This window comes from Ursus americanus, chromosome 20 (assembly GCF_024610735.1).
Source record: "Ursus americanus isolate L20-20 chromosome 20, mUrsAme1.1.p, whole genome shotgun sequence".
Lineage (NCBI taxonomy): Eukaryota > Metazoa > Chordata > Mammalia > Carnivora > Ursidae > Ursus > Ursus americanus.
The window spans coordinates 10493313-10521214 of NC_142146.1; the positions used below are offsets into that span (position 1 = coordinate 10493313).

The 27902-nt window shown below is 44.4% G+C and overlaps 1 protein-coding gene across 3 annotated transcripts; it reads left to right on the forward strand.

Annotated features, from left to right (window-relative positions):
- Positions 1-5240: 5240 nt before the first annotated feature.
- ZNF621 (zinc finger protein 621) lies at positions 5241-24662 on the forward strand. Of its 3 annotated transcripts, none has more exons than XM_045798171.2 (5): positions 5241-5358; positions 6072-6157; positions 15325-15451; positions 16028-16132; positions 17724-24662. In XM_045798171.2, the coding sequence occupies exons 2-5, from the start codon at positions 6134-6136 to the stop codon at positions 18782-18784; spliced, it is 1317 nt and encodes a 438-aa protein (XP_045654127.2). In that variant the 5' UTR covers positions 5241-5358; positions 6072-6133; the 3' UTR covers positions 18785-24662. The 3 variants fall into 3 exon arrangements, with proteins under 3 accessions (XP_045654127.2, XP_045654126.2, XP_087726239.1); XM_045798170.2 differs by having other exon boundaries at positions 5293-5927; XM_087870113.1 differs by lacking the exons at positions 5241-5358; positions 6072-6157 and adding an exon at positions 6166-12784.
- The last annotated feature ends 3240 nt before the right edge of the window (positions 24663-27902 follow it).

Below are 27902 nucleotides of genomic sequence, written 5' to 3' on the forward strand. Positions count from 1 at the left end.
TATGCTCAATATTGCCTGTCTTTTAAATTTTAGCTCTCATAATAAGTGTACTGCTATCTCATTCTGATTTTACTTTGCATTTCCCTAATGACTAATGATGTTGAACATATTTTCATGTGCTTATTTGCCTTCCATATGGCTTAGGTTAAGTGTCCATATCTTTTGCCTATGTTCTCATTGGGTTGTTTTCTTTTTATTGATCTTTGGGATGGCTTTTTTGGGTGGGGTTGTTCTTTATATATTGTGGATATGAGTCCTTGTTCAGATATGTGATTTCTAAACATTTTCTCCCAGCATGTGGCTTGTCTTTTCATTCTCTTAATCTTTTTTTTTTTTTTTTTAAGATTTTATTTGTTTGAGAGAGAGAGAGCAAGAGCAAGGGCAGGGGAGAGGGACAGAGGGAGAGGGATAAGCAGATTCCCTGCTGAACAGGGATCCTGATGTGGGACTCAGTTCTAGGACCCTGAGATCATGACCTGAGCCAAAGGCAGATGCTTAACCAACTGAGCCACTCGGGTGCCCCTGATTCTCTTAATCGTTTGAAGAGCAGAAGACTAATATTAATGAGGTCCAATATATCAGTTTGTTCATTTGTGTATTATGCTTTTAGTATCATATTTAAGAAATCTTTGCCTTACCCAAGTTTACAAAGATTTTTTTCCTCTATTTTTCTTCCTGGAAGTTTTACAATTTTAGATTTTATGTTCTATCTATTTTGTGTTACATTTTGTGGGGTGTGAGGTATGTATGGATCTAAGTTCCTTCCTTTCTCCTCTCCCTGCCTTTTTAGGTGGGTATCCTATTTTTGAAAATAACTCCTCCACTGAATTACCTTTGCACCATTGTTGCAAATTTTGTCCATATAGGTTTGGGTCTTCTTCTGGATTCTATTTGTTCCATTGGTCTGTTGTCTGTCTTGATGCCGTTGCCTTAATTACTGTAGTTTTTCTAAGTGTTGAAGTAACACAGTGTTACTTTTTTTCCAATTTTGTGTTCTGCCAAAGTTGTTTTGGCCATTCTAGGTCCTTTACATTTCATATGAATATTAGAACCAGTTTGTAAATTTCTACAAAACATATCCTGGGATTTTGATTGTGATCGTGTGGACTCTTTAGATCAGTTTTGGGGAGATTCACATCTTTCTTAACTGTATAATCTTTAACTCAAAAACATGGTACGTCTCTCATTTGGATCTTTATTTCAGCAGTGTTTTGTAATTCTTACTGTATAGGTCTTTCACACCTTTTCTCAGATTTGTCTAAATGCATCATTTTTTGATGCTATTAGTAAATTTCTAAATGTTCATTGATGGTATATGGAAATGCAATTGATTTTTGTATTTTGACCTTGTATCTTGCAATCTCGCACAACTCACTTATTATAATGTTTTTTAGATTCTGTAGGATTTTCTAACATTGAGAATCATGTTTATAAATAACCATTTTACTTCTTTCCAATTCTGGATCTTTTTTTCTTGCCTTATTGCACTGGCTAGTGGCTGGGGATAGTGTGTTTTTAGGGAGAGCCAGTCCTTGTGGCATTGGCCAGGTGAGGGACAATCCAGCTCCAGACTTTTGATTTTGCTGATACATGAGCAGGCTCCCTGACAGCTGTAAAAGCGGTTCAAGTTTCCCATCTCCTGGTTCCCTTTGCTGTCTAGCTGCCTGTAGCTCAGCACTGCCTGTACTCTGCCCCTCTGGTGAGGCTGCTCTGGGAAAGAATGGGAGTCTTGCTGCACGCTCCCAGTTTTCTCTTCTGACTGCCCATGATTCCAATTCTCATTTTCACAACCTGGGGATTTTCATTTGGGTCTACCAAAACTTTCTCATTTATTCTCCCTGCATTATAATACCAGATAGAGGAATTCCATGTCCAATATTGTCCCCCTTTAAGTTAGACCTGATTGTGGTAATTGGCTAATACTTAAAAAAAAATATTTTATTTATTTGAGAGAGCACAAGCAGGGGAAGCAGCAGAGGGAGAGGGAGAAGCAGGCTCTCTGCTGAGCAGGGAGCCCGATGTGAGGCTCCATCCCAGGACCCAGGGATCATGACCTGAGCCAAAGACAGATGCTTAACCAACTGAGCCACCCAGGTGTGAATACTTTGTGGTATATGTGTGTGTGTGTATGTGCACCCATATATGTGTGCCCATATTTCTAGATTCATGGGTCTACTTCTGGATTAGAGAAATTTTGATTAGAGAAATAAGTCCTCATCAGGCTATTGTTCCTGGAAATCTAATTCATTTATTTAAAACAATTGTACAGAAGCTTTACAATAAAAATACTGGAGATTTTATAAAATATGCAGTTTCTGTGCTAGGTAAAATTTCAGTGTTAGGCAGCTTCTGTATGGTCTGCAGTGATTCTAATCCTTGCATTCATGCCCTTTTGTATCTCATCTAATACTGTATTATGACTGGCCTGTGTTGGTAGTGCATTGAGGTGATGATGGTACATGACTTCCAAAGCTAGGTCATAATGCTGTAGTTGGCCTTGGTCTTTTTTAATTTTTATTTATTTTTAAAGATTTTATTTCTTTGAGAGAGAGCAAGCTAGGGAGGGAGAGCACAAGCAGGGGGAGCAGCAGGCAGAGGAGAAGGAGACTTCCCTCTGAGCAGGGAGCCCGATGCGGGGCTTGATCCCAGGACCCTGAGATCATGACCTGAGCTGAAGGCAGATACTTAACTGACTGAGCCACCCAGGTGCCCCTATTTTTAAAAAAGATATAATTTTTTAAGTAAACTGTACACCCAACGTGGGGCTCAAACTCATGACCTTGAGATCAGCAGTCACATGCTCCACCAACTGAGCCAGCTGGGCACCCTTGGCCTTGGCCTTTTGGATTGCTTACCTTAGGTGGAATCCTGTAGCCATGTTGTGAGGACACTCAACTGTGTGCAGAAACCTGTGTGGAAAGGGACTGAAATTTCACACCAATAACCAGTACCAAGTTGTCATGTAAGTGAGTTATCTTGGAGGAAGATGCTGTAGGCTCAGTCAAGCTTTCAGATGAGTGCAGCCCCAGGTGACACCTGAATGGAACTTCATGAGAGGTCCCAAGCTGGTATCTTCCAGCCAAACCACTCCTGAATTCCTGGTCTACAGAAACCTTAAGAAATAATAAATGTATATTGTTTTCAGCTACAAAGTTTTGGGGGTGATTATGCAGCAGGAGATACCTATTGTAGTCTCCATGAAAGGACTTTAAGCTATAGTTTGTTAGTAACAGTCTAATTCCTGCGGAAGTCTAACAGCACTCCAGCTGGTCTTAAGGATTAACTCGCTTCAATTTAACACTCTTTACTTGCTGACCTAAGGCCCTGTAACAGAACTAATTTACTTTCTTTGAGATTTGCAGAGCATTGGCTTTGAGAATTGAAGAACCAGAACCTTCCCAGGCTTCCGAGACCAGCAAGTCTGTTTGAAGCCACCTTGGCTTTCTGATCAGTCCAGCAATTTTTTTTAAGCAAAATATTCTTTTTTAGGTTACACAAATGATTTTACTAATCTCCCTTAGTGTATCTGTAGACCTTGCCCTGCTTTCCAGAAAGAAGAGAGTACTCGGGCACATCATGACATGAATCAGACCCCCACGTACAACCTGAGCACAGAAAATGTTTCTAGCTGGCTTCAAATCCGCATGTGATCAAGAAATGTTACCGGCCACTGCGTGCTCTTGGCCGATTAACTACCCTAAACCCCTTGAAAGCTCCCTGGGCCAGGCAGAAACCTCAGAGGAGGCTTTTGGACAGAGTCCAACTTCTTCCCCTTTTGCCGGCCTCTTGAATAAAGCTCTGATTCCTTACCAAACAAAACTCGTCCCTTGAGTGATGATCTTTCAGGTAACAGGCAGCCAAATGGGTTGGTAACAAAAGGGGTAGAAACTCCTGTGATAGAGCCCTACATCCAGATACCAGAGTACTGAAGTGCTTGGTGAGGAGGAGGCGTGTATCTGAACATTTCTATCTGTTCAATAGAAAAAAAGTCTGTTCGCTTTGGCAACCTCGTTAGCAACCAATCACTGGAACTCGGCGACCCAGTGATTTTTCAAAGGCTTGGTCGCTAGATTGAGGGCACTGATTGGCTGAGTTTCGAGTGTTTGTCACTGATTGGCTGATTTCAGGGGTGTTTGCCACTGATTGGCTCATATTCAGAAGCTTGGGCTGCCATTGATTTGCTAACTTTCAGAAGCAAATTGAGACCACCTAAGTGAAGCTGTCGCTTTATTGGCTGATTTGAAGACCATGTGTACTGACCCGAAGTTATGCAAATTAACGGCAATTACTTGAATATGAAAAACAGGTAATTTTAATGTTAATTCTGTTTTAACTTCACACAGCCAAACCTGCAGGAGAGACTGTTAAGGCATTATCCAGATCTTTATGGAAGGTATGATTTTTTTTTTTTCAGCCAGTATTGACATTGAAATTATTTAAGTGCCAGTTACCGGGTGGAAAAATAGCTCTAAACTACAGATTTGTTGGTAAATTTATTGGGAAAAACTAAGCAGAGGGCATTTAAGTCAATACAGAACAAAATCATCTAACGTAGGACACGTCCTGTATATACAGGATGCCTGGCAACTTTAATTACCATTATTTTGGTAGCTAAATGAGTCTGTCCCAATAGGCACTCCAGCACGTGCAGGTCCTAGGAAAGGAGACAGCTTGGGGTGCCTGGGTGGCTCAGTCATTAAGCGTCTGCCTTCGGCTCAGGGCTGATCCGAGTCCTAGGATCGAGCCCCATATCGGGCTCCTCCACTGGGAGCTTGCTTCTTCCTCTTTCACTCCCCCTGCCTGTGTTCCCTTTCTCGCTGGCTGTCTCTCTTTCTGTCAAATAAATTAAAAAAAAAAAAAAAAAAAAAAAGGAAAGGAGACGATTTTACACGGGCGGATGGAAACAGTTTTCCTATGGGCGGCCCAGCCTGGGACCCAAGGAGTGTCCTGGATGGCTTGGGCCTCCAAGAGGTGAAACACCAGGAGCTATTCTGCCCACACCAGCACAGCTCGGTCACCCTCGGAATAAAGGCGACCTACCGCTGACGCGCATTCCGTTAACTGAAGCCCCACCTGGGTCTAGAGCCGCAGAGCGCCAGACCCTGGGAAGTTGCAACTGCTGCAGCTGAGGGCGGGGGAGGCACCACACGCCGGCAGCGGCCAGACCACAACCCCGCCTCTTCCGCTCGGCGGGCCGAGTCACGTGGGCCGGGCCGCGGGGACCACAGAGATGAGCTGCCTCCGTGCGGCCTAGAGGGGCGTTGGGCGCTCTCGCTCGCTTCCGCATCGGCCGGCCTCTACCAGCTTTTCGGTGTTCGGAGTGGGAGAGCGTGGGTTCCAGCGAGTTCTACGTGCAAGGTCCGCCCGGCGTCGGCTTCCTCGCTTTCCCTGGCGGCTCGTCAGCGCCCCGCCTCCCCTGAACGCGGGCCCAGTGTCGGCTCACCCCCCTCCCTGACTCGGAGCTCGGTCGCCTGGGCCTCACAGAAGCCGCCCGAGGTGGCTGCGCGGGCCTTCTAGAGCCCTGGTCCAGCTCCCTGCCCGCCGAGGCGTGATCCTCTTTTCTGTCCTAAAGAACTTGGCCCAACAGCTTCCCGCGCCCACTACCGACGTTTCTGTTTGGGGTCTCTGATTCTCTGGGTGGAGATCCGGGTCGGGTCTCCGGTCAGCATCACCCACTGGAACACAGAGTATTTTACTGTTAATCCCGCATCTTGCCATCTCTGTCCTTCCTTTCCATTGGCCCAGTTTTTGGGTCAACGTCATGGTTCCTGTAAGCGCGCTTTTAGGTTTGTTCAGACCCAACACTGTAGGGATAGGATTCGTCTTGGATCCCTCAGTCCGCCTCGTGTGAATGGGCTCAGGAACAGTCTTGGACTGAGCAGGCAGATGGAAGATTGTCTTGAGGACCAGGCAGAGCAGTTCATGAGGTTGTTGGGGCCATCATTCACAGGGGGAGGGGGGTCTGAGAGAGTCTCCTACCAGTGCTGGAAATGAGGAGACTGGGAAGGCTATAGGTGGCTGTGGGTGTTGTAGGACAGGGTGCATTGTGCTCATAGCTCTTCTTCTCTTAGCTCCTAAGGTTCTTGCTTTTCCAAATCAAGAAGACAGTGCACGAAGCCAGGGGACATCAGCCATGCTTCAAACATCTTGGTCTCAGGTGAGCTGAGCTTCCTTTCAGTCTTTTAAAAGTAAGTTAGCTATCAGGTAATCAGGAAAGGACCAAGAAGGCCTGACTTGGCTACGCTCTGATTTCTCCCTTAAGTTTATCTCCACAGCTATGGCTATAAATAGTGGTGGAGGAAGATAAAGAGCTGTGTGTATGAGAATGATGAGTGTGGATGTGTAGGTTTAAGTGGGAAAAGAGGCACCCATGGTAAGAAATTCTCTCCGGATGTGGAAATCCAGATCATGTTCTTCGAATAAAAGTAGCCTACTGAGATCAAAGAAATTCTGTATTGAAGAAACTGTTCCACCAGTTGTAGAGGTATCCCATGGAGACGGGCATTGTCCTTTCCCTATGCACTTTGTAAGTGCTAGGTACATAGTACTGGGTAATGCAGACAAGTTTCCTTTTCTCTTGGAAGGTACCTTTAGCAAAGTAGTCTGTAAACAAACTAGTAGGTTAATTACATGCTAAAGTACAGTGCTTCTCAAAAGCGTGGTCTGCAGGTGGGCAGCATCCATATCACCTGGGAGGTCATTAGCATTGCAAATTCTTGGGCGCTACCCTAGACCCAGAATCAGACTGGAGAGGAGGGTGAGTGGGGCCAGGAATCTGTTTTAACAAGCTCTTCAGGTGATTTTATTTTTAAGATTTTATTTATTTGAGAGAGAGAGAGGGCGAGAGAGCACGAGCAAGGGGAGGGGCAGAGGGAGAAGCAGATCCCCCACTGAGCAGGGAGCCTGTGGTCAGCTCGATCGCAGGAGCCCCGGATGATGACCTGAGCCAAAAGGCAGACGTCTAACCGACTGAGCCGCCCAGGTGCCCCTCTTCAGGTGATTCTTATGCCCATACCTTTTCAAATCTGAGAAGCCTTGAAGAAACTCCCTCTCAAGGTGGTGGTCAGGGACGCCCTCATGGAGGTAGTAGCATGGGGTTGAGATCCCAAGAATGAGCTAGAAACAGTTTTGGGAAGCACTGAAGAGAGAGCTAAAGAGGAACTTTCCAGAGAGAAGGATGGCAAATGCAGAGGCCCTACAGTTGGGGAGAAAGATTTGTGCTGTAGAAACAGGGAGAGGTCAGAGAAAGTAGTTCACTGTGAGGTGGGAGAAGTAGGCACATGTCTTGTAGGACACTGTAAAGACTTTGATTTCTATTCCGAGTTCAGTGGGAAGGCCCTGAAGGATTATTAAGCAGGGTAGGTGACGTGGTTGGTTATATGTATTAAAAAGATTTTCCAGCAGACTTTGGCTGGCTCAGTCGGTAGAACATGTGACTCTTGATCTCAGCGTTGTGAGGTCAAGCCCTGTGACCCCAAGTTGGGTGTAGAGATTAAAAAAAAAAAAAGAAAAAAAAAGAAAAAAGATTTTTCCAGCCCCAGTGGTGAATTGATTTAGAAGGGTGTGAGTCAGAAGCATATTGTAGTCCAGATAAGAGATAAATGTTGTCCTTTTTTTTTTTAAAGGCTTCATTTTCAGAGACGTTTGGGTTCATAATAAAATGGAATAGAAAGCACAGTGTTTCCATACATACCCTGCCTCCAGCCATGTATAGCCTTCCCCCTTATCGTTTATTTTTTTAATTTTTGTTTATTAAGTAAACATGGGGCTTAAACTCCTGAACCGGAGATCAGGAGTCACATGCTCTACAGACTAGCCAGCCAGGCACCCCTAAAATTTTTTTAAATTTGAGTGTAGTTGACACATAGTGTTACATTAGTTGAAGTGTAACATAGTGATTTGATAAGTTTATACATTATGCTACTCCCACCATAAGCATGATTACCATCTTTCACCCTGTAACACTGTTATGATGTCATTCACTATATTCCTTATGCTGTACCTTTTATTTCTATGATTTATTCATTCCATAACTGGAAACCTGTTTGTCCCTCTCCCCTTCACCCATTTTACTCGTTCTCCCCCACTCCCTGTAACCATCAGTTCTCTGTATTTACCGATCCGATTCTGCTTTTTGTTTATTCTTTTTTAGATTCCACATATGAATGAAATTATATGGTGTTTGTCTTTCTCAGTCTGACTTATTTCATTAGCATTAGTACCCTTTAGGTCCATCCATGTTGTTACAAATGACAATCTCTGGGCACCTGGGTGGCTCAGTTGGTTAAGCATCTGCCTTTGGCTCAGGTCATGATCTCAGGGTCCTGGGATCGAGCCCTGCCTTGGGCTCTCTGCTCAGCAAGGAGTCTGCTTCTCCCTCTCCCCCTCACTTGTGCTCGTGCACTCTCTCTCTCTCAAATAAATAAAATCTTAAAAAAAAAACCCAACCAAACAAAAACCAAATGACACAATCTCATCCTTTTTTATGGCTGCAGAATATTTCTGTGTGTGCATATGTGTTTGTGAGTGTATCTCACATCTTCCATATCCATTTGTCTGTTGATGGACGGTTAGGTTGAATCCATATCGTGGCTATTTAAATAATGCTGCATTAAACATAGGGACACATATATCTTTTTGAATTTGTGTTTCTGTTTTCTTTGGGTGAATACCCAGTAGTGGAATTATTGGATCACGTGGTATTCTGTTTTTAATTTTTCGAGGAACTTCCATGTTTTCTGCAGTGGCTGCAGCAGTTTATATTCCCACCAACAGTGTGCATGTGTTCCTTTTTCTCCACATCCTCACCCACACGTGTTACTGTCTTTTTGATTTTAGCCATTCTGACAAGTGTGAGGTGATACCTCGTTGTTTTGATTTGCATTTCCCGGATGATGAGTGATGTTGAGCATCTTTTCTTATGTGTCTGTTGGTCATCTGTAGGTCTTTGGAGAGATGTCTATTCAAGTCCTCTGCCCGCTTTTTAATCAGATTGTTTTTGTTTGTTTGTTTGTTTTGTTTTTTGGGTTTTTTTTTTTTTTTTGGTGTTGAGTTGTGTAAGTTCTTTATATATGTTGGATATTAACTCCTTATTGGATATATTATTTGTAAATATATTCTCCCATTCAGTAGGTTGTCCTTTTGTTGATGGTTTCCCCTGCTGTGCAAAAGCTTTTTACTTTGGTGTAGTTCCAATAGTTTAGTTTTGCTTTTGTTTTCCTTGCTTTAGAGGACACATCTAGAAAAATATTGCTGTGGCTGATGTCAGAGAAATTACTGTGTTCTCTCCAAGGATTTTTATGGTTTCAGGTCTCACTTTTAGGTCTTTACCCTATTTTGAGTTTCTGTGTATGCTTTAAGAAAGTGGTCCAGTTTTAATCTTTTGCATATAGCTGTCCAGTTTTCTCAGCACCATTTATTGAAGAGACTGTCTTTTCCCCGTTGTATATCCCTTGCCACAGATTAATTGACCATATAAGTGTGGATTTATTTCTGGACTCTCTATTTCTATTCCATTGATCCGTGTGTCTATTTTGTGCCAGTACCATACTGTTTTGATTACTACAACTTAGTAGTATATCTTGAAATATGGAATTGTGATACCTCCAGCTTTGTTTTTCTTTCCCAAGATTGCTTTGGCTATTCTTAGCCTTCCCCATAATCAACATTCCCCCACCAGAGTGGTACTTTTGTTAACTGTTGATGAACTTACGTTGACATATCATGATCACCCAAAGTCTGTAGTTTACGTTAGGGTTCATTCTTGGTGTTGAACATTCTGTGGGTTACAAATGTATAATGACATGTATCCATCATTATAGAATCATACAGAGTATTATAGTATCATACATGGTATTTTCATGGTCCTAAAAATCCTGTGTGCTGTACCTATTCATCCCTGTCTCCCTCGCAACCATCGATTTTTTTTTTTTTTTAGCTGCCTTCATAGTGTTGTTACGTAGTTGGAATCGTACAGTATGTAACTTTTTCACGTTGGTTTCTTTCACTTGGTTATATGCATCTTATAGCTTGATAGCATAATTCATTTTAGCGCTGAATAACATTCCATAGTCTGAACGTACAACAGTTTATCCACTCAACTCTATTGAAGGATATCTTGGTTGCTTCCAAGTTTTGGCAGTTATGAATAAAGCTGTTATAAACATCTGTGTGTAGGTTTTTATAAGGATATAAGTTTTCAACTCATTTGGGAAGATCCCAAGGAGCATAATTGCTGGATCATATGGTAAGAGTATGTTTAGTTTTGTAAGAAACTACCAAACTCTTCCAGAGTGGCCGGAGTGCCAGAGTGCCATTTTGCATTCCAGTTCGCAATAGAGATTTCCTGTTGCTCCACATCCTCATCAGCATTTGGTGTTTTCAGTGTTCTAGGTTTTGGCCATTCTGGTGGTATCTCGGTGTTGTAATGTACGTTTTCCTGTTGACATATGATGTAGAGTGTCTTTTCATATACCTATGTGCCATCTGTATATCTTCTTTGTGAGGTGTCTCTTCTGGTCTTTGGCACGTTTTAATGGGGTTGTTCGTTATCTTTGAGATTTAAGAGTTCTTTGTATATTTTGGTTAAGTCCTTCATCAAATAGGTCTTTTCAACTATTTTCACCCTGTTGGTGGCTTGTTTTCTCATTTTTTTTTCCCAAGATTTTATTTGTCAGAGAGAGAGAGAGAGAGCACGCACACACAAGCAGGGTAAGTGGCAAGCAGAGGGAGAAGCAGACCCCCAGGTGAGCAGGGAGCCTAATGTAGGACTTGATTCCATCAGGGATCATGACCTGAGCCAAAAACAGATGCTTAACTGATTGAGCCACCCAGGCATCCCTTCTCATTTTCTCATATCTCTCTCTTTCTTTCTTTTCTTTCTCTTTCTTGATTTTATTTATTTCTTTGACAGAAAGAGAGAGCACAAGCAGTGGGGAGTGGTAGAGGGAGAAGCAGAGAGCCCAACTTGAGGCTCAATCCCAGTACCCTGGGACCATGATCTGAGCCGAAGGCAGATGCTTAACCAACTGAGCCACCCAGGCGCCCCCCTATTTTTCTTTTTCTTTCAGTTTTTAAAAGGAAGATGTGTTTGACAAGTTTTATTTAGTGCTATACACCTAAAAGGAAATCACAATACAATGAAAGATTTAAATCAAGGCCTCAAAATTTCATACAAACACCCAAGACCAAAATCTTAAAGTATCTTAAAATTTCCCCATTAATTTTATTTTACTTTCTTCTTCTTCTTCTTTTTATTTTTTAAAAGATTTTTATTTATTTATTTGAGAGAGAATGGGAGCGAGAGAGATCACAGAGGGAGAGGGAGAAGTAGACTCGCTGCTGAGCAGGGAGCCTGATGTGGGGCTGGATCCCAGGAACCTGAGATCATTACCTAAGCCGAAGGTAGATGAGCCACCCAGGCACCCCCTGAAGTATTGGCTTTTCAATGTAAGGTTTAATTTCTGCTCTTCTTTCAAAACTTTTCTTCAAAACATTTTGGGTAGTCTTCCACACTTACTTTTCTGGGTGACACTGTTGTTATTATTATTATTATTATTATTATTATTTAAAGATTTTATTAGAGAGAGTGCACACACATGTGCGCACAAGCAGGGGGAGTGGCAGGCAGAGGGAGAAGCAGGCTCCCTGGTAAGCAAGGAGCCCAGTGTGGGACTCGATCCCAGGACCCTGGGATCATGACCTGAGCCAAAGGTAGACACTTAACCTGCTGAGCCACCCAGGCATCCCTATTATTATTTTTAAAAGTAGGCTCCACGTCCATTGTGGGGTTTGAACTCATAATTCTGAATCAAGAGTCCCATGCTCTATGGACTGAGCCAGCCAGGCGCCCCTCAGATGACTTTAAAGGATCTCTTTTCTCTGCACAGATGTTGACTTTTTCGGGGGGAGTGTGGGGTTTTTTTGAATTCCTAGACACAATTGGACATAATTGTTTACAAATTTGATTCGTCCCACTCAGAAACACTGTTTCTCCTTTATTTACTTCCCATTGTCTTCATCTTGGTCTTGCACATTTTTGTTAGGTCTAGTCTTAGCTGTTTGTATATGAATAACATCTCTTTCCTCCCATCTTCTTCTTCTTCTTTTTTTTTTTTTTAAGATTTTATTTTTATGTAATCTCTATACTCACCAGGGGGCCAGAACTTACAACCCTGACATCAAGAGTCACGTGCTATACTGACTGAGCCAGTCAGGCACCCCCCATCTTATCTTCTAATTGTTATGGTATTTAGGAAAGCTAGTGAGCCCGGTTTACTTACCCTATATATAGCCAACTTAATGAGTTATTTTGTCACTTCTAAATATTTTCTATTCCCTTGGCTCTTGGATATTTTTAGGCAGATAGTTATTTCATCTGCAAGCAAAGATGTTTAGGCTCATTTCCTGCATTTATGTTCCTTTTTTAGTCTTTTGCAGAAAGGGGAATCTCCGCTTATGGTAAAAAGTACCAGCCATCAACTTGAGTGGATATGCTCTGGCATTTTACTCAGGGTGGTATTTTACTCAGGGTGGTATTTGCTGGTGTTTTCTGACCCTCTTCATAAGTTTAAAAAAATTTATTTATTGTGAAATCATTTTTGAAATTCATTCAGCAAATTTATATTAAGCATCTAGTATCTGCCAGGCACTGGACTATGTATTAGCGAACCGGTTATGAACAAAACAGAGTCCTTGCCTCGTGGACCTACGTTCTGCTGGAGGGAGATCGATAATGAACAATCTTATTCGTTGGACGATGAGAAAGGCTGTGGAGAAAAATAAGGTGAGGTACATGGGGACCATCCATGGGAGAAAGAAAGGTATTCCGCAACCCAACTACCTTAAAGCAGTGAGTTTTCCTTTTTCCAGACTCCGGAACTCTGGGGATATTTGGTGGCAGGTGGGAGGGACAGTGGGGGAGGAAGAGATTGGTGGCGGCAGGCTGGGAGGAGGAGGAGGTGGAAATTGTGAAAGCAGCCCTGGAGACGTGAGGAAGTGAGGTCTGACTTGCTCTAAGTGGAGGTGAACTTTGGTTCACCTGTGATCCTGTGGTTGGTGTCCTCAGAGGCCTTACCGCCTTGTGGTTCTGTCTAGTGTTGGGATTTCTTTTTGGCTCAGATTATTTTGGGGGCCCTTTTGACCTCGTCATTGCCCAGTTTAAAGGCCAGCTCTTGCTTTGAGGAGTGTCCACATTTGTTCTTTTTCTTTCAGTGTCTCCTTTTGAACTGGGTTCCCTAATTGTTGTTTTAAAAGGACACCCTCATGGGGCGCCTGGGTGGCTCAGTCGGTTAAGTGTCTGACTCTAGGTTTTGGCTCAGGTTGTGATCTGAGGGTCATGAGATCGAGCCCTGCGTTGGGCTCCACACTGAACATGGAGCCTGCTTAGGATTCTCTCTCCCCCTCTGGACTTCCCTCCTAACCCTCACTCATGCTCTTTACTCTTTCTCTAAAAAAATAAAAGGGCACCCTCATAAGGATCTGAGGAGCCATGAGCAGTGTGAGTGCCAGCATTTATCCTTGGGATACATTTCTTTCAGGCTTCTGCCAAGAGCAATTACAGTGGCCTTCCCTTCTCCCTGGCCCCGGTGCTGCCCCCAGTGCAAGGCTGCTACCCGGAGAGACAGTGGCAAACAGAGTTAGGGACTTAGCTGAGTCCCTCTTGGCAGGTGTTTTTATTTTTGGGGACTGGAAGAACAAGGCTGACTGCACAGGGTACTGACCGAGGATGTGGACTCTAGGGCAGGAGCACCAAGGTGAGAAGGCACAGAAGTCGTGAAACTTCCTCCAATGGAGAATCTAGTTTCTTTGGTCTCTACCTCCCAACTATAGAAGCAGAGAAAGTAACCAGTGGACACTGTTAGGGATTGCTCTTGGGCCTCATGGAAGATTCAGATGCTCTGGCTCCCAGGGTGGTGTGTGAGGTTTTGGAAGAGCTGACTGACCCCCCAGTCCACACTCGGGGAGGGAGTCCCTGTGGCTTGGAGGGAGCATGGTAAAGATGGATTGACGGGTGCTGTTGGGAGTTAGGAGTTTGAGAAACTGTTCTTCAAAGGTGGGACAGCACCAGGTCATGATGAGGATCAAGGGCAAGCCATGTTTTAGGGGAAGCTTGTGAGCGCGGTATGGGAGGCAGCTTGGTGTGTGGGAAGAGCCCAGGTTTGCCGTTTGATGGATCTGGGCTGAAATCCCAGCTCAGCCAGTTCCTGTCTGTGTGGTCTTGGGCAAAGTAATTAATCTTTCTGAACCTTAGTTTCATCATGTGAAAATGGGAGTAATAATTCCTACTTCCTATATATGTTTTAAGATGATAGGAAATACAGGGGCGCCTGGGTGGCTCAGTCAATTAAGCATTCGACTCCTGATTTCAGCTCAGGTCATGATCTCAGGGTCCTGTGCTTAGCAGGGAGTCAGCCTGAGATTCTCTCTCTCCCCCTCTGCCCCTCTTGCTTATGTGTGCGCGTGTGTGTGCGTGTGCACGCACTCTCTCTCAAATAAACAAACAAATCATAAAAAAAAATTAAACGAAATACATGTCCTAAAGGTACCCACCTAAGAACTTGGTGCCTAGGGTCTTAATTAACAAGTATGAATTCCCTTCGTGCTTGGGAACATGAATGTCTCCAGGGGAAGGCAGAGAGGGGCCCATTTTGGCAGGTGGGATGGGAGTTCAAGACTGGGGGATGGATAGTTCCCAGGTTTACTTTGAAGATAGGTGATTCAGAGAAAAGGCCAGAACAGGCAAGCTGCAGGTTTCCTTCAGGAGAGCTTTCTGATAAGGTAAGAAGCTATAAAAAGAAATTTGCAGAATGCTGGGAATATCTTTAAGGAGTGGCTCCTCTACATTAGTGGAAATGTTGGGGAAGACTAGGGAGATGCTGGGTGCAGGGAACAAACAGGGTGTGCGTGTGTACTCTGGATGGGTGGAGACAGAGTGAGTGGCAGCTGCCTGTAGCGGCTGGTGAATAGAAAACAGGGTGACAGGATTGTGGTGTACAAAAGGGTAGGAAGTGCCAGAGGGGCAGAGTCAGGAGCATGGGGTTTGATGCAGTGACCAGGCAGAGAGCCCCAACTGCCAGGCTGTGAGATGGGGATGACAGTTTGGGGCCTCAGAGCCATGCAGATGGGAGAGTGTTGGGGTTCTCCATTTGGAAGCGGGAACATTGGCTGAGGGCTTGCCCCTTTGGGGTGCTGGGTGCTCTTCTCTCTAGAGCAGACCTTCCAGGAGGCTCAGGGTTGCAGACCCTGGCAGGTCCCCCTCTTCCCTGCAGCTCAGACCTCTCTCCTGCCCTCACTTAGAGCTTGAGTCTGAGCCTGTTGTTTCAGGAGCCAGTGACTTTTGAGGACGTGGCTGTGTACTTCACCCAGAACCAGTGGGCCAACCTGGACTTCACACAGAGGGCCCTGTACAGGGAGGTGATGCTGGAGAATTATGCGAATGTGGCTTCCCTAGGTAAGGACTCTCTCCGTGGTCCTTTGTGATAGTTTGACATCTTCCTCAGATGTTTTGGGGCTTCTAGAAGTCCTTAGGTTTGATGACTGCAGAGGTGAGTTCTACAGTCACCAGCCTCTGGATGTGCTGAGTGAGGAAATCCCTGGTTCCCTCAGGTTTTGAAATCAAACTTCCCTACGTCCTAGGGAAGGGTGTGGTTCTGGGCCCTGAGGGAGAGGATGCTTCCTGGTGCCCTCCGTGAACCCTTTGTTCCTCCATGCTGCCAGTGTTCTGGAGATGTTGGTCCCTCGCAGGATATCAGTACCTGTGTTCTTCCTGAGGGCATTTCTTTCTTTAGGTCAGGGTGAGATTGCAGTTTCTTCCTGAGGAGAATGTCTGTCTCCTTGGCCTTGCCTTGGAGCATAGTTTGGAGCTCTTCCTCAGAACCCATTGATAGCTCACCTGGTCTTGGCATTTCATCCCATCCCTCCTTCCCTCCCTCCCCCTGTCAGCCTGTTGTGAGGTGGGCCGAGTGAATCTCAGGAAAGCTCTGGAAGTCTTCCCTCAACTTGTTTTTCCTTTTTCTTGCTGGAGTAGCATTTCCATTCCCCAAACCTGATCTGGTGTCCCAGCTGGAGAGAGGGGAAGCGCCATGGGGCCCAGATCCCTGGGAAGCAGAGGTTTTGAGAGGCGTCTGTCCAGGTGAGTAAGAAAAGCTAGTGGTTTCTGGTTTTGCCTTCCCAGTTTATTAGAAATGTTTCTTCTGCAGCAGAGAAGCCGTGGCTCCCTGTTGTTTATAAGGCAATACTCAGTGCACTCTATGACCTCTGCCCTTTTCCAGCCCTGAGCCTGGGAAGACCAGTCCCCAGGAGTGTGTGGCCACTCACCTCCCACAGAAAAGTTGCGACCCAGTAGTTCTTAAACCACTTCTTTTCTCACTTACCAGTGGAAATACTTAATTTTAAGCCAGTTTTATGCAAAGAAGTGGGGTTTGGCCATACTCTGAGGAAAGTATGATTCTGTGGGTCAGACTGATTATTTGTGCCCCAGCCATGAATTTTGTTTTTAGGCCTTCAGCAATGAAATAAATGCCTTTAATTTGCCTTTTTAGTGTTGAAGTCACCTAAAAGTTTTATATGCCAGAGTCTTTAGCTCTACATTATATTTGTCTTATATACAAAGGGAGAGGCAGGGACTGTTCCCCCACCACTGCACCCAGCACACAGACGGACACACACACACACACATACACGTGTGCACACACACACACCAACACACATGAGCACACATGAAAACACATGCACACACACACCCCCCCCCACACACTCACACACACACACAACATGCATATCCTAAGATTTCCCTGGGCCTGCTTGCCAATCCTGGGAGGTCTTGATTCCTTGGGTTTTCTTCCTTTTGGAAGAAAGTTTCCATATGTGCTGTGATTTTGTAAATTGTAGTTCTTTTAGCAGAAATATGCCAGTTCAGTTTGTGTTCCAGCTGACTTTCTGGAAGAATCTTTTGTCCCAGTAGATTATGTGGAAGAATTATTTATTTATTTTAGAGAGAGAGAATGAAAGGGAGAGGGAGAGAGAATCCTCAAGCAGACTCCATGCTGAGTGCGAAACCTGATGTGGGGTTTGATCCCGCAACCCAGAGATCAGACCTGAGTGGAAATAAGGAGTCGGACACTTAACCGACTGTGCCACCCAGGCATCCCTATGTGAAATATTTAAAAATAGGATCATGGGGTCATTGTTTAGAATTTAGGATGGTTTCCTTGCTTACAGGTGGGGATGTTGAGATGCAGTGCTTTTGAGTTTGGTTTGCATCCTGCTAGACCCCTGCTAGTGCGAGAGCTGCCCGTCTCTTCTCTCCAGGGGCACAGATTTCCTTCCTTTGTGGGGTCTCTTTCTCTCTCTCTCTTTCTCTCTCAGAAGTTTTCCATTTCTTGCTGATCCTCTTATCTCTCCCATTCTGTTTTGTCTTTTTCCCCCTTCTGCCTTCTTTCCTTTCCATTCTGGAAGGTCTCATCATGCTCCTTTCACCTGCCTTAGTCTACTTCCCAGCCTTCCTCATAGGAGGCACTTCCTGCTCTGTTTCCAATGTCATCCTCCCTCCAGTTAGTAGATTATCATTTTTGTTTTTCTCTCTTATCCTCCTGTGTGGATGCCTGTAGCCACATCATGAGTGTATTTTTCGAAATCACATTCTACAAGAGAAAACAGGAGCCCTGGATCCTTTTTCCTCTCCCAGCTCAATAACTCGGAACACTTGTGGTTTCTTTGGGCAGGTGGGGGGTCCCGGATCAAGAAGGAGGAGCCAGCCATAAAGCAGGAAGCCTCTGAGGAGCCAGAGGTGCCCAGAACGCCTGGAGGAGGGCTTCTCAGAAACGTTTCCCAGCACTTTGACTTTAAAAGCAAGGCGACATGGCAGACTTTCAGTCTGAATCCGAATCTGATACTTCGGGGCGGAATGAAGTTCTACGAATGTAAAGAATGTGGGAAAATCTTCAGATATAACTCAAAGCTGATTCGGCACCAGATGAGTCATACTGGGGAAAAGCCCTTCAAATGTAAGGAATGTGGCAAAGCTTTTAAGTCCAGCTATGACTGTATCGTACACGAGAAGAACCACATTGGAGAAGGGCCCTATGAATGTAAGGAGTGCGGCAAGGGTTTGAGCTCCAACACAGCCTTGACTCAGCATCAGAGGATCCATACTGGAGAGAAACCGTACGAATGTAAGGAGTGTGGGAAGGCCTTCCGTAGAAGCGCAGCCTATCTTCAGCATCAGAGATTGCACACTGGAGAGAAGCTCTATAAATGCAAGGAATGTTGGAAAGCTTTTGGATGTAGGTCACTTTTTATTGTCCATCAGAGAATTCATACGGGGGAGAAGCCCTACCAGTGTAAGGAGTGTGGCAAGGCCTTCACTCAGAAGATAGCTTCCATCCAGCATCAGAGAGTCCACACCGGTGAGAAGCCCTATGAGTGCAAGGTGTGTGGGAAAGCATTCAAATGGTATGGCAGTTTTGTCCAGCACCAGAAATTGCACCCTGTGGAGAAGAAGGCCGCCAAGGTTCTCGGGCCATCCCTGATGAGTCCCCCGTGCCCTTCCTCAGCCTTTGCTGCCGTTCCTGTCCAGGGCCCATGCTCTGCTCCCACCATGGCCGTGCCTTCACTGACCTTTCCACATGCTGTCCTCATTCCTGCCTCTGGGCCTTTGTTCATGCTACTGCCTGCCCCTGGAACGCCTTCTTCACCTGTGCAAATAGTGCGTGTCTTCCAGGGCCTTTCTCCCACTGTGAAGCCGTTCCCAGTTATTCTGGCTCCTTCGCCTCATGCCTCCTGAGCTTTATCTCAGCACTTTTCTAGCTCTCAGGCCCAGCAGGTCTTCAGCCTCACTTGACTTTCATTTGTATATATTTTTTTTAACTTTACACTCATTACCATTGTTTCAGCATAAACTCCATTATAATCTATATAATATTGAAAGACCGTGTTTATGTACTTTCTTCCAGCGAGAAAGTGAAACTACCTGACCTTTGCACTGGTCTCTTTCAGGCTTGAACAGTCATGGCTGTATCTGCACTGTAGGTGTGTGTGGGGGTGCGGGTGTTAGAAGTGCTGGCAGGACACTTGGTTGCATTAGAGTGTCTGGGAGAGAGGCCTCCCCTGTGCTGGGCCATTGTGGTTAGGGCCAGGCGGCTTGGGGGAAGCCAAAGAGGCCCACAGGAACTGGCTGTGTGTGGAGGGAGCGCTGGAATCTGCTTCTAGCAGCAGACTCAGAAATTAATGCGGCTTGGTCAGTAGGCTAAGGTGGTCCATCAACGCAGTCGAAGTCCTGTTGCCCTTGGCATGGGTCATCGAGGATCTCCTGTGTCTATGCAAAAGATCGTGTGAAATAACCAGTGAAAAACTAATGTATGCAGTGATCACAATCATTTATGTGATTGATAGCAGTCATTTAAACACGTGTGTGTGTGTGTGTGTGTGTGTGTGTGTGTGTGTGTGTGTGTTTTCCTTTAGTTTTGCTCTTGGTATCTAGATGTTTCTTTTTAACTTTGGTTTCCTAAGTAAATACACACCAAAGTATTCATCTTTGTTCCATGTGTTGTGTACATTTTTCTCAGTGGGCATTCTGGTTTCTGTTTGCAAGCATTGGCTTCTACATTTTATGTTCTCCAGATAGCATGAATCGTAAATACGAATTTGGTGAATTATGAATGAAATAACGTCTGTGTTAAGCCAACTTGGGGGAAATCTGAATAAGTCTCCAAAATTATTTTTTTGGGATTAGAGTGAGCTGTGTGGTAGGTCAGTGGCTAAACTTCTGTGGTAGGTCAGTGAAGTGGAATTTTGGGTTGCTCTTAGTTTTGACCTCGATGGGGATCTTTTACAGCTATGCAAAGGACTATGCGAAGCAATTTCTGGAAAAAGAATCTGAGTCCTGCATTATCGGCATTAATATTAAGTAACTCCTGAAACATTGATGAAGGGGGCCATACATTTTATTCTTTTAAGTTGCTTTTGCTACGTAGATGTTTCTCCATTGCAATTCACAGAAAAACCTTTAAATTAGTGATTCTTACACTTTCCCATATGTCTGAATAACCTGGTCTGAAAAGAGTAATTTTCTGGCCTAACTCCCAGAACCTCTAATTTTGGATATCTGTGGTGACGGCTAGACATACAGTGAGAGAGAAGCTCTGGGCACAGAGGGGCTGTGGGCTGTTGGAGGTGTGTGTTGATACAGGGTTTGGGAGGGACTGCCTTCCTGCACAGTGGATCTTCAAGGCAGAGACCTCTGCAAGCAGTGTGGGTGGCATTGGTTTAGAAGAAGAGAGAAAAGCAATTAAAACATGACTGGTAGGGAATGAAGGAAAGGGGCAAAGAGATATGAGGTGGCTATGGGGCATTCTAGAGGTCTCCACTGCCAGAGGCTGGCTTGCTGGCGTTGACATTGGCTACCTTTTGCTATTTCCTTGTTGGCTGAAGTAATGAAGAAATATTTTCATATTAGAAAGTTAATTCCCCTCCAAGGAGCTCTTGGGCTAAAGCGAGCACACATTGGCTGCTACGGATGATCGGGAGCTGAGCAACAGTAAGAACAGGATGCGGCAGGGGCTGGGATGTGGCAAAAGGCCGTACTCAGAGCAGTATTGTCAGGCTTGCGTGGATCCTTTAGAAAACTGGTTTGAAGCCTAGCAGTTCAGAAAGCCGGGGATGGTGTCTGGTGGTGGGAAACAAACTAACCACAAACTAAGGACAAGAAAACAGACCAAAAAAATCCAAAACACAGTTGACTAAAACAAGTATACAACAGAGTTTTTGGTGAAAATGGTGGTTGAACATGTTAGCATTTGTGCCCTCCTGAAACCCCACTAAAACAGTAAAAGATTAAAAATTAAAAGGCACCAACTTACAAGGACAATGAAAATATGATGCGAAGAGCTTGGAAGCTGGAAGGCGGGTGAGGAGTTCTAACTTGGAACAGCCCCCAGAGCAGCCGAGCAGCCATCCTAGGTGGCAGATTTCCCACAGAGGCTTGGGAGTTGAGGATTTAGGTTTCTGTGGAAGTAGAGGATGCTGGTGGGGCTAAGAACAGGAGAATTTACTAAGTCTTTACAAAGCACTTAGATTCTCAGGTCACCTCCCCTATCCCTCTGTATGAAAGGCCGGAACAAGGAAAAAGTCCACTCGAAAGAGACAATGGTGGACAGAAGAAAATGTATTCTAAGGTTAGAGAAGAGGTTCACATCTATGAAATGATAGGCTGCTCCAAAAAAAGGAAAATTCAGAGAACAACAACAAAAAAAAACCTGTTGAAAACTAGAAGTTGATATCAGAAATGAGACTTAGAGTAAGCACTGAAAAATAAAGGCAAGGGAATCACCTAGAAAGCATAGCAAAACAGGTGAAAGTAGCAAAAAGAGGTGCAGTGTAGGTGACCTAACAGGTGTTAGAGGGGACTAGGGAAGCAAATCAAAGAAACAATGCCAAGCAATTTTCCAGAATGGAAGCCTAGGGTTCCGTGCCTTCATCAGCACGTGTTAAGTACCTTGGAATAAAGTTACCCCACCTCAGGCCTCCATGTCCCTCCTGGCAGGAATGAAGAGGGATTCCAGTCTCATACCCCAACCTACCATGCTCCAACCTCAGCCTGCCCAGCCTTCTAGTCCGGAGCCTTGGGGCAGTCTCCGCATGCACTGGATGTTTACCTCAGTCACCACGAGGAGCCCTGACTTCCCAGGATAAACCCTGTTTCCTGCAAATTTAATCCACATCTCTGCATTCCCCCTTTTGTCTTCTTCCTTGACCGCTTCAGCTCCTGAGTGACCATTCTGCTCTCTGTCATGGCCAGTCCACTAGGTAGCAAAGTCGCCTGTGTGCTGAACCTCTCAACATGGCCTTTACCTTTGTGCTCTAATCAGAACCTGCCTGCCCCTTGAGGGTACTGCTGCCTCAGCGCCCTCCGACATGGTGGTCCCCTCTCTCACACAGTGCCTCTCTTTGCTGACCATTCTGCACCCCTCCCCTTTCCTAAAAAAACCACCTTTGAATCTCAGGTCATCAGGCTGTACTCCTGGGCTTCTGGGTCACACCCCTTTATTTCTGGAAGCTTTTAGTTCCTGGCCTGCTGTCACTCTCTTCAACATGATTCTTGTCATAACTCTTGGTGATTTCAGTAGCTGATCCCTCCGGTACCTTGCCCTTTCATTTCCTTCGTGGTCTTCCATTTTACCTCAGCCTCTCCACTGATCAGATCTTAGACCTTGTTGCTACCAAGCACCTCTCCTCCTCTGTGACCTCAGCACTTTAAATATCCTGCCGTCTTAGCTCTTTTCATTCTCTTCAGAATCCTGATGCTAACTGTCCTTCACTTCTTTGTGCCTGTGCTTTCTCCTTCGCCCAGCACGAATTCCATCCCTTCACAGTCTTCCTTAACGCCCTCGTCATGTTCACCTGGCAAATCCCACCTCGGACTAAACGCAGTTCTTTGCCTTCTCCGTGCCTGCACGTTCGCTACCGAAAGCCATCAGGAAGACACAATACCATGCTCAACTGTTTCACCTGAAGTTCATGACCAGTAACTGCAAGTGGGCCCTTGATGCTTCCCGACAGTCATACAACATTTCTGGGTCCACGTCACTCCCCCACTGCCCTAGGCCACTATTCTGTAGCTTCTGTCTTCTTAACTCTGTGGTATCTCTTTCTCAGTTTTTGGGTTCAGCTGATGATCCTTTCTGCCCTCTGCCAGGAGAACAGGTAAGTTCCAGAGAGCCTGGGTGACACGCGGGGAAGACAAGTGGAGCCAAGTCGGGCCCAGAATTGCTGCGGCCACCTCGTCTTGCCCATCTACCTTCCAGCTTGCGGTATCTGGTTTTCCACCACCATATTCTCAATCACTAACACTAAGGACTTCCACTTCTAAGGTTCACCCCCACAGCAACCCACTTCTGGTTCCTAATGCTGTGTGGGCCAGTGCTCAGTTGCTAACGGCAGATCCAACTCCACTAGTTTAAGTGCAAAGTGATTTGTCACATATTCCTAGTTAACTTACAGAATTTCCAAGAGGGAACCAAGGTAGAATGTCCCATAGGCAGAAGCCAAGAAAAATAACCAACAATGACAGTACCAAATGGTTCTAGTGGAAACCCAGTTGCTGCTGGTGTCTGCTACTGGACTGTCCCCTACTCCTGTTGAAGAGAGGGATTGGACCACCAGGAGGTTTCTACATATTCTGGAGAAAAAGCAAGTACCTGCACAACTATTTTGGTAGGAGACCATAGGACACCGTGATCTTCTGTCTTCTGCAAGGGTGCACCTGCCACTGAAGTTGGTTATATATGTACATCTGTGTAGCAAGGGCTTCTGGGAAATACTTCTTGGATTCTACCTGGGGAAATGAGCTTTTTTAAAAAAGATTTTATTTATTCGACAGAGATAGAGACAGCCAGCGAGAGAGGGAACACAAGCAGGGGGAGTGGGAGAGGAAGAAGCAGGCTCATAGCGGAGGAGCCTGATGTGGGGCTTGATCCCAGAATGCTGGGATCACGCCCTGAGCCAAAGGCAGATGCTTAACCGCTGTGTCACCCAGGCGCCCCATGGGGAAATGAGCTTTATAAGGTGGAGAAGTCCTAAAATGGGGAAAGGATTTTCAGAATATTTTGGGCAGCCATAAAATATTGGATATCCATTACAGGCACAGAAGATGATTGAAATGACTGAGGGATCACTCTACTCATGGGTGGGGAAGATCAGTACCATCAAGATTTCAACTTTTGCCAAATGAATTTATAAATTAAAAGCAATTTCAACCAAAATTGCAAAGGGGATTGTGTATGGGACCTGACAAACTGATGCTTAAGTTTATATAGGAGAGCAAAGGACAAAGAATAGTGAAGACAATTTTGAAGAGCAAGGTGGGAGATTTTGTTCTTCCAGATATTAAATATCGTGATCATCGAAAAGAACAAAACAAAGGAAAACTCCCCAAAATCTAAGTTATAAAAATAAATACACTGTAATATGATTTGCATAAATTAAAAAAATTAAGCCAAAAATACACCTTTTAGTAATATATAAATTTTATACAAAATATACATACAAAATACAAAGTTATAGAAAAATGAGATCTACAAGCATCAGTGGCATAGGATCCTCCTTCATTTCTCTCTTACTATTTTTCTCATTTTGTCCCCAATGCCCAGAACCCAGTCCCAAATGCTGCTCACCAGTTGCCCAACACCCTTCACTGTTGCCATCTCTTTCTTGTCTGAAAACAAGTCAGATATCTTGTTTCTAAAATATCTTGAGTTAGGGGCACCTGGGTGGCTCAGTTGGTTAAGCATCTGCCTTCTGCTCAGGTCATGATCCCAGGGTCCTGGGATTGAGTCCCACATTGGGTTCCTTGCTCAGCCGGGAGCCTGCTTCTCCCTCTGGCTGCCACTCCCCCTGCTTGTGCTTGCTCTCTCTCTCTCTCTCTCTCTCTCTGACAAATAAAATCTTAAAAAAAATACCTTGAGTTAATGATTCTCAAAGTATGAAATGTGGTCTTTTAATCTCTCTGTAAGTAGATCAGTACTAGTATCTTACTTCATGACTGTCCAGAAGTTACATAACTTGCTTTAAACTAAAAATCATATAATTTTAGGGGTCCCTGGGTGGCTCAGCTGGTTGAGTGTCTGACTCTTGCTTTTGGCTCAGGTCACGATCTCAGGGTCATGAGATTGAGCCCCAAGTTGGGCTCCACACTCACTGGGGAGGCTGCTTGAGATTCTTTCTTCTGCCCCTTCCCCCACTCACGCTTGTGGGCTCTCTCTGAAATAAATAAATCTTTAAAAATCATTTAATTTTAAAAGCCAGATGATTGTGTTGCTTAAAGAAAACATTTTTTTAAGGATTTTATTTATTTTAGAGAGAGAGTGAGCTTGAGTGTGCATGCAGGGGGAGGGGCGGAGGGAGAGGGAGAGAAAGAATCTCAAGCAGACTCCCCAGTGAGTGTGGAGCCCAACTTGGGGCTCAATTTCATGACCCTGACATCATGACCTGAGTCAAAGTCAAGAGTCAGATGCCTAGGGGTGCCTGGCTGGCTCAGTCGTTAAGTGTCTGCCTTCGGCTCAGGGCATGATCCCAGGGTCCTGGGATCGAGCCCCACATCGGGCTCCTCCACTGGGAGTCTGCTTCTTCCTCTCCCACTCCCCCTGCCTGTGTTCCCTCTCGCTGGCTGTCTCTCTCTCTGTCTAATAAATAAGTAAAATCTTAAAAAAAAAAAAAAAAGAGTCAGATGCCTAATTGAGTGAGCCGTCCAGGTGCCCCTAAAGAAAACTTTTTGTTAGTCTCATTACATGAAGCCCAATTATAAGACTGGCTCATGTCTTTCTCTTAAATCAATCAGTAATCAATGTTATAACTTTATTTCTGCTGATCTACTTGCTAATTACAGTGAATTTATGGTGTTACAGGAAATTTTAATTGGCCCAAAAGTTTCAATCTACTCCTTTTTGCTACCTCTACAAGGACACCTTGGATTTTAATAATGATAAAAATAGATACTTTGGTGGTCTATCAAATATTTAATATTTAAGCACAGTATGTTGCATGCGAGGCTTCCTATCTCAGGTTTGTATAAAAAGAAGCTCCAGAGATGGTAAAGGACCTTTCGCAAGGTCACAGTAGTTGGGGACAGAAGTGAAATATTTTGATGCCCGCTTTCAGCTCTTGACGTTAACTTTCAAAGGGAAACAGTCACAAGTACATGATTTTTAGTCTATCAAAGTAATCCCTTACGGGGCAGAGATTTTTTTCTTGCCCTTGTTTTGCAGGCCATCTTAGCAGTTCAGTTCTAATTTGTTTGTTGTCAGTGACTACTAGCAGATCGCTTAATTAATTGTAGGAGCAATGTCCATTAGACTGTCGAAGTGTAAATAATGAATCTGAGCCGTAGAGGCAGCAGAAATCTGAAGCCACATTGTGCCTGTTCCTGAGAAGAGAGGTTCTCTTTACAGGTGCTATGTTCTGGGAATCGGTCAATTTTCTTGTACTTCTCAGGTCTCTCATTTTCCATAAACAGGATAGCTAGTTGTTTTATCAACATTGAGGTGTCTCCACTTGTATAAATTGTCCACTTTTAATTTCTTGATCATATAAAGCAGGCTTTTTTTTTCCAACTTTTTGTTTTTTAAGTAAGCTCTGCACCCAACAATGGGGCTTGAACTTGCGACCCCCAGATCAAGAGTTACATGCTGTACTACTGACTGAGCCAGCCAGGTGCCCTGCATATAAAGCAGCTCTTAAAACTAAAAACATTGTTTTTCTAATTATAGAAAAAATACATACTTAGAGCAAAAATCTTATCTAGAAAAGCACCATGTCCTGAATTTCATCACTTTTAATACTTTGGTATACACACAAACATGTACCTGATGGCACAATCACACACACACACACGCATGCATACACAAATTATATGCATATCCTATCATAGCCTCCTTTTCTCAGCAGAATACCATGTGCATGTCCTAGTCAACAATTATTATGTGTATTAGCTGCATAATATTCCACTGCATGGGTTTATATTCTTTACATAACCAGTTATTATTGAACATGCAGGATATTTCCATTTTGAATCTCTTAAATACTTTGATGAACATCTAGTACAGACATAATTGTTACAGTCATTTTTTTAGTTTATTTCTGCATACTTTTTGAAGATGAATATTTTCAATAAAGTAGGGGTCCCTTTTGTTCTTCTCTTTCCTATTTGCCTCTTCCATTATTTCTATAATCCATGAATAATAAAAAGTTGATGTAGGTGGAAGAGTCCCAGGGACACTAGAGACAGTTATGCGATGTACAACCAGGTATGTACTTCTCTGTTAGTCTCTGTGGGTTATTAGTCTCTCTCTTATTCAGCAACTTGCCTTTTTTCTCTATCATTATGCTTGAGTGATATTACTAGAGGACTGTGGTTCAGCAAAATGAGGGAGTGAACCAAAAGAAATATTTAGGGGCAGCTGGGTGGCTCAGTCAGTTAAATGTCTGACTCTTGGTTTCAGCTCAGTCATGATCTCACAGTCACGGGATTGAGCCCTGTGTCAGGTTCCCTGCTCAGCACCAGAGTCTGCCTCAGAATCTGTCTCTCCCTCTCCCTCCTCTTCTGTCCCTCCCCTCACTTACGTGTGCTCTCCCTTTCTCTTTCAAATAAATAAATAAAATCTAAAAAAATATATTTAGAGTCCAGGAAATGCGGGATCCAACATTCATAGAATAGTGAAGGGCTGGGAAGATGGTCATACACTTGTCTTAGTCACCAACGAGTTCAAATTGGAGTAGGATGATGAAAAATTGTGGGAGTTAGGGCTCTAGGAAAAAAGGAAAACAAAATATCCTCATTCCAGTCACATTATTATACAATGTTAGAATGCCAAGGATAAAGAAAAGATCCTAGGGGTTTCTGGGGGTGGGAGGTGATGGGGAACAGGTCATACGTCAAGGAACTGGAATCAGGATGACATCAGATTCCTCACTGGCAATATGGGACGATCCAAGATAGTGGAGCAATTCCTTTAAAATTGAGAAAAATTATTTTCAAACTAGAATTCAATTCCTAGCCAAACTATCCATCAAAAGTAAATTAATATGGGGCACCTGGCTGGCTCAGTTGGTAGAGCATGTAATTCTTGATCTTAGAGTCATGAGTTTAAGCCACTTGTTGGGTGTAGAGCTTACTTAAAAAAAAGAAAAGTTAACGCAAGTAGAATGTCAGGCGCTAACTGATAAATGTACCGGGAGTGCTGAAGTTGCAAAATCATTTTACAAGTTTCAGTTAAGAATCTTCAATGGGGAGGGGCGCCTGGGTGGCACAGCGGTTAAGCGTCTGCCTTCGGCTCAGGGCGTGATCCCGGCGTTATGGGATCGAGCCCCACATCAGGCTCCTCTGCTATGAGCCTGCTTCTTCCTCTCCC

Bases quoted from the DNA above. Each gene is read 5' to 3' on its own strand.
- ZNF621 (XM_087870113.1), top strand. From the start codon at position 12,734: ATGAACAATCTTATTCGTTGGACGATGAGAAAGGCTGTGGAGAAAAAT. The intron at 12,785-15,324 runs GTGAGGTACATG...CTGTTGTTTCAG, and splicing joins AGGCTGTGGAGAAAAATAAG to GAGCCAGTGACTTTTGAGGA. The intron at 16,133-17,723 runs GTGAGTAAGAAA...TTCTTTGGGCAG, and splicing joins TTTGAGAGGCGTCTGTCCAG to GTGGGGGGTCCCGGATCAAG.